Raw genomic sequence first — 6,708 nt, 5'->3', positions numbered from 1 at the left:
TGTCTATCTGGAATTCACAACGTCCTCCTGTGCCCGCGGTGTCTATCTGGAATTCACAACGTCCTCCTGTGCCCGCGGTGTCTATCTGGAATTCATAACGGCCCTCTTTTCTTTGAGCCTCTTTTCTTAGAGAGAGACTTCAGTATCCTCTCTAACCCCTGGTATAAACAGCCTGGGGTTAGAACTGGCAAGAACGCTGAGCCAGACCAGTGATCGCTCCTAAGAGGCTATGAAGCCTGCGGCAGGCACAGGGTTCAATTCAGGACTTGATGTAAATTAAGCTCCTACAAAATGTTTTTTGAACGATTGATTATAAATAGATGGATGACTTAATGGAAGCACAAAACTTTATTTTTTTTCCCTAAAAATGGTGCAGGAATGCCCGTGGGAGGCTTAGTGAGCCCCAGCCTGTAAGTGAACGTACAGAGCAGAGGGCAGCGGTGCCAGGCCGCGTGCAGGGGCCGTCCAGCCCGCTCTGGAGCATCGGCCGGGCGACTTCACAGTCTTTTTTTCTTCTTCATCTGTGAAGTGGGAATTATGGCCCTATCTGCTGTGTAGGTTGTTGTGAATTTTAAATAAGATAATGAACGTAAAGTCTCAGTATAGGCCTGGCCACTTTTCTCCTTTTTCACCACATTTTCTTTATTATTAATGAAACCAGGGATGACACAGCAAACAGTTTCATCACTAGGTGATCATGTTGTGTTGTGCTGTGGTTTTCCCCACATTTTCTATGAGTTGAAAGCTTTTATGAATAGGTCCTTCTTAAAATACATAGAAACTAAAGCAAAGAGAACACGAAAAATGAATTCTTAGTTCTATAAGAATAGCACATTTTCTGTGAATAAATAGGCAGTTCCAGAAATTCATGCATTCATGCTCTTTTCTTCAGCTAATCATATTGTTTCATGATATATAACCTGCTTTATGGAAAGTATATTTGTAAACACTGTCTTTAAATAATACAAGTTTAATAAAAAGTAAGAGTAGGCTGAACTGTCCTTATTAATGAAAAAAAAAAAAAAACCCAAACTCTCCACCTCCACATTATATACTCAAACCTTCAGCCATTAGTTGGGAGGGAGAAGGAGAGGGGAAGTTCCAGTTGCCCTGTGTTGGTTGCCAGGAAACTTACAGAAGCATCAGGGAGAGAAAACAAACAACTGAGCATTTCTGAGAAGGTGCCCTGGGAGGCCAGCACCTCCTCGGTGGGGGAACTGCAGCTTCGTCTGCCTTCTCCAGACGGGAAAAATGGAGTTGAAAACCACGGCGTGTTGGTAGAAGCAAGGTTAGAGGAAGGACTTTGCAAAGCCTTGTCTGTGATGCATTGAGCATGTGAGTTGGAAGTTGGTTTCTGTGTCTGTTAGTATAGAAGTGGAGGGAGCTTAGCACATTTTTATCTAGCTGGGTTAAAGCCTAAGGAGGAGGTGTTTGTAAACCAGTCAGCTGGCTTTGAAAATAAACAGCAGAATCAAATAAGCGAGGAGATGCCTCATTTCCTACCCAGGTGTGAACACTTTGATTCCTCATCACGTTGCCTTGAAGGTTTGTCCGTGGAGTTTGGAATTCTACTGCTAAGTGGGGTTGCTTTTCAAAGGCACCTGTTGAAAGGAAGGAAGAACATTTAGCAATAGTCAAAGTCTTCTGAAAAGAGGTGAAGCCATTATGAGCCGCCCAAATACTGCCCTTGAGATAAACTCTGGGTCTCAGCCTGGGCCAAGAAACCCTGAGCGGCCAGAAGGTCTTACTGCGGACGGAGACTACGGCCCCAGCCCGCTGGAAAACCAGCTCAGCGTGGAGGACTTTGCCAACATCCAGAGGGCCTTTGAGGTAAGTGCGACCCTCATGCACCAGAGAGTTTGGGCGTTGGTCATGAAGAAGACTGGAATGAAACCTGGAGAGATTTTTCTTTGAAATTAAAAAGAAAACATGTGGAGTTTATAGCAGGATATTGTAAATAATTGGTCAGGCCTGGATTTAACACGGTGTGCTTGGTCACTTTACCCCTCAGTTCTCTGGACCAAATAATATTATTTAGAATGAAATTGCTGCACTTGAGTATCACAACCATAAGGAAGAATCATTTATTCTTGGACAAAATTTTGCTTAGAAATCAATATATTTTTGGAAAATAGAAAATTATGGTTGTGAGGAGAACCAAATCTCTAAGGAGACCCCTGGTAATAATTGGCGTTTCATTTAGAATGGACCCAGGACTTAGCAAGTGCACATGTTCACACCCAGTTTGCAGAAATTCCCTTACCTCACCCCGGCAGGCAGAGCTCCTTTAACAAGCTGTTTCTGGCACTGGTTATCCCAAGATCCCATATGAGGGAGCAGCCACCCACTCTTTTTGTAAATTCTGGAGTAATGCCAATAAAAACAAAATTGGAAGCTTTTATTTTAATTCTACACGGAAAATACATCATAGGAATTTAACTATAAGTGATGTGCATTAATTAATTTGGAATTCTGCAGCTGTGTGGAGTGAGTAGCATGCATCAAAATCATTCCTGGTGAAGTGCTTTTCTGTGCTGTGGAATTCAGGTGGATCTGAGCCTCCATCCTTTCTACTTCATTATATTTGCTAAAATGTATGTCCTGGGTGGGGGTTCTTGAAGTGTCTGTATTAATTTGAAACAAACATACAATATTTTGAAATATCACTTTATTTATTTTTTTGAGATAGAGTCTTACTATGTTACCCTTGGTAGAGTGCAATGATGTCATAGCTCACAGCAACCTCCAACTCTTGGGCTCAAGTGATTCTTTTGCCTCATCCTCCCAAGTAGGTGGGACTACAGGTGGCTGCCACAATGCCCAGCTATTTTTAGAGAAGAAGTCTCACTCTGGCTCAGGCTAGTCTTGAACCTGAGAAATACCACTTTAAAATTAAAGCATGGCTCAGTACCCTTAGCTCAGTGTTTGGGGTGCTGGCCACATACACTGGGGCTGGTGGGTTTGAACCCAGCCCAGGCCTGCTAAACAAAAATGACAACAACGACAACAACAAGAAAATGGCCAGGCCCGCAAAAAAAAAAAAAAAAAAAAAAAAAACCTGCAAAAAAAAATTAACAAAGCGTCATAAAATCTAACAATTATATTGGCCTATATGTGGCACAAATTTTAATCTTTATCCAAAAGGATTCGTTTGACCCCTGAAACTCTGTTATTCCCTATTTTGTATAACAAGCTAGATTCCACTTGTCCTGATAATATAAATCATTTCTTTATAATAGAATTTATCTATTTAGTAGCAAAGACATGCTCTGCCCTACACGTTTCTCATTCAATCTTCATGTATTTGCTGTCATTCCAACCCTGTTTGAAAGATTTCAGCACAGCTCATGCCCAGGGCCCCAAGTGAGTTTGGCATATTTTGATGGACATAGCAAACGTGTTGGCAGCTTGAGGACGTTCAGGAAAGCGTCAGAGCAGATGACGGCAGCTTTGACTCTGGAATGAACGGCAGTGTGGCAGTCTGGTTCTGGGGCCCAGGACACAGAGCACCGGGGAAGCCGAGTCTGTTGCGGGAGTCAGTGTTGTAAAGCCAACGTGTTGGAGAAGGTCTGCAGACGCTGGGGTGGGTATTCTTTTCAAACTGCAGACCAGTCTTGAGTGCACTCAAGTAAGACTGGAAAATTCAATGTTAAGTATTTTTTTTTTATTTTAAAACATTTTAAAAGCCAGGCTTCTTATTTTGAAATTTCTGGTTGGAAAAGCAAGTATCCAATGACTGAAGGGGAGAAGAGAATGTAATTCAGAGCTTGCCTGAACATAGAGAATCTCTTGACAGTTTCGTAAAAGGAAATTGAGCTTTGCAGCTGTACCTTCAAGAAAAAATGAAGTTCATCCATTTTTTATTGTACTCAGCAGACAGAGAAGGGAACAACCCGGTGACAACTGTGTGGCCAGTCCTAACAGTCAGACCCTTGTGCCAACGTGATTTCCAAACTCAACAGGGACACCCAGAGAAGAGTGATGTGCTGGACGATGTCGGTGGACTCCAGGCCATCTGTCACGAGTGCTGGGCCTGCGGCCACAGACACCAATAGTGTGAGAGGAAAAACATGCCCTCAATGGCATTCCCGCAACGCTGAGCCAGTGATTTGTGGTCCAATTACCCAAGACATGTCCTTGGCAATGCCACGATTCTGGCCCCAGACCCCTTATCTCTTACTCTGCTTGCTTTTCTGTTTGGTTTTTGTTTTGTTTTGTTTTTCTTTTTACACATACTGCTTGTTTGTGGCTGAGGGGTTAAAAAGCAGTGGCAATGAAAAACAGGAAGTTGGGTCTTTGCATTGTGTGGTGGATGTTGCATGTGTATCTCCAAGTGAAATAGTGCCCAGCATACACGCCCAGCAGGGACGCCTGCGAGTAAGGCAGGCACTGCCCAGCGCACCCCCGGGGCAGACTCACCTGGCCTTTGTTAACTAGGAGGCAGACAGCCTGCGTCTGGCTGCCAGCTTTCCCACTTACAATGTGAATCTGTGCAAATCCCCTACCGCCTCTGGGCCTCCGTTTCTGTTGTTTCCAACAGGGGGATAATAGAGTGTTCGTGAGGACTAAACAAGGTATGATTTGGAATGAATGGGAAGAGGGTTGCCCCGCCCAGGAGGCGCTCAGCAGCTGTCAGACGTGGTGTATTGAATCAGTGGAGACTGAACCATGTTACTTCTAATGTTTCTACTCTAATTCAGACATTTCCTAAAGAAAATCAGACTGCTAGCGGCCTCGGCCACCGTGCTTCTGTGTTCCTTTCGGTTGTGCTGAGAAGCAGTAAGAAAAAGAGTTGCTAAGAAAAATCCCCGTGGACGAGCATGAAAGCAGCATCTTCCGTCTCCCATCCCCGTTTTATGAGCAAGCAAAAGGTTCCAATTGATGTCTTGACCCTTTTCTTTGGAAGGAGTACTTTAGCCGGGTGGAGAGACTCGAAAAGTCCCTTGTGAATGTCATTTTCCTTTACCTGATGGTGTCAAAAAGCCACGTATCAGGATGAAGGGAGAGAAATGTGTGTAATTCACAGAGCTGTAAAGCGGTCAGGTCTCAAACTTCCCTGTCGCACTTGCTGGACTTAGAGAAGTGACATGATCTCTGCATATTCATATTATATTGATATCAACCATATTTTACATTTTCTTAGAAACTTGAAAAGCCAGCTATTACGTGAGGAGGATGAGTAGCTGTGGTTTGCTGATTTTATAGAAGTGGTAAGAAGTAAAAATTACGGTCTAATAGAATGGAGTTTTGGGAAAGCCTTTGGGGCCTGACCCACCCTGAGCTGCTTCTGACGATCTGCTCCGTGTGGGCCGTGGGGCGTCTGGTGCCTCTGCCCTACGTTCTCCGCAGTTGACCTCTGTGTGTCAGGACGCTCCACCTTCCATTCCGAATGTGCTGCCTGATGGTCTGAGACCATAGTTTACCCTGCCCTGGGCTCTCTGGGTTAGGTCCTGATCGGCCTCTATCAGCAGCTGTGTCTGTATCAACTCCTGGCACTGTGTTTTGGCCCAGACTGCGGGCCCAGAGCCAGGGGCTGGGCTACCCCGTCTGCTCCAGGCTGCAATCTGTCCAATCCCTGCTAAATCTTTAACTAGAGTTAGAAATGAAGCCCAGGCTACACGTAAATCATGAGGTATTTATGCTCAAAGTAGGAGGAGTCAAAATGGTTCAGTGTGAGATAAACAGAATAAAAACCCCCTAGGAAGTCCTAAAGCCCACCTGTGAGGATTCTGCACGTGAAGCTGTCTTGCAGATGACTGAACCCAACACAGTGCACTTGTAACTTCATCCCCAGAGGCCAGAGACATTCAGGAGTCAATTCTTCAAGTTGTAAAGTTATGCTTGAGTAATAAAATAATGACATTTATAGAATTTTGGTATCTTTATCCTTGATTATCTTTATTTTATTTTATTTTTTGAGATTAAGTCTCACTTTGTTGCCCTTGGTAGAGTGCTATGGCATCGTAGCTCATAGCAACCTCAAATTCCTGGGTACCAGCAGTCCTCCTGCCTCAGCCTCCCAAATAGCTGGGACTTCAGGCACCTGCCATAATGCTCGGCTACCTTGATTATCTTCATAGAATTCTGAAGACGTCTGGACAGATTCTACAGCAGGGCCTATGAACTATGCTTATTTGCTTCAACAAAACAAAGCTGAGAATTCTGATACCCTGCCAGGCAGACAAGGTTTTAGCAGGGGTGTCCAACCCATGGCCCATGGGCCACATGCAGGTTATTTGAGAACTGTTTTGCTCATCTATGGTGGCAGAGATCATGAAAAATATGCACAGATTTTTTTTGTTGTTTTTTGGGTTTTTTTTTGCTCATCAGCTTTCATTAGTGTTTGTGTACTTAAGGTGTGGCCTGAGACAACTCTCCTTCCAAAATAAACCAAAAGGTTGGACACCCCTGCAAAGGGTTACAGAAAGTCAGAATGGGCCCTTTCCTCTTACTTTCTAAACCAGTGATTCTCAGCTTTCCTAATACTGGGATGTATTTTCATTATTACAAAAGAGTTGTGCCCCGCAGGCTAGGAACCCCTATTCTAAACTGTCAAGCTGCCTCCCAGATCATCAAGGTCCAGTCTTCTCTAGGCCTCCTTCTGGCCTTTTGCACCATCACTACTAAGTGAGGTACCTGAATAGGCCTTCCCTGCCGTGTCTGGTGCTCCAGAGCTGTCCCTGTTACCTGCTGTCCCTGCCGTGTCTC

At 44.3% G+C, this 6,708-nt stretch overlaps 1 protein-coding gene across 1 annotated transcript in view; it reads left to right on the top strand.

Moving 5' to 3' along the window:
- Nucleotides 1-1,665: 1,665 nt before the first annotated feature.
- The window catches only part of WDR49 (WD repeat domain 49), a 158,817-nt gene continuing 153,774 nt past the window's right edge, over nucleotides 1,666-6,708 (top strand). Inside the window, exon 1 of the mRNA XM_023516015.1 lies at nucleotides 1,666-1,830. Within this exon, the coding sequence (XP_023371783.1) occupies nucleotides 1,666-1,830 (165 nt within the window). The remainder of the gene's footprint in view (nucleotides 1,831-6,708) is intronic.

Source organism: Otolemur garnettii, unplaced genomic scaffold (assembly GCF_000181295.1).
Source record: "Otolemur garnettii isolate 467f Iridium unplaced genomic scaffold, OtoGar3 scaffold00084, whole genome shotgun sequence".
NCBI lineage: Eukaryota > Metazoa > Chordata > Mammalia > Primates > Galagidae > Otolemur > Otolemur garnettii.
This window is presented reverse-complemented; position numbering and strand designations above follow the sequence as displayed.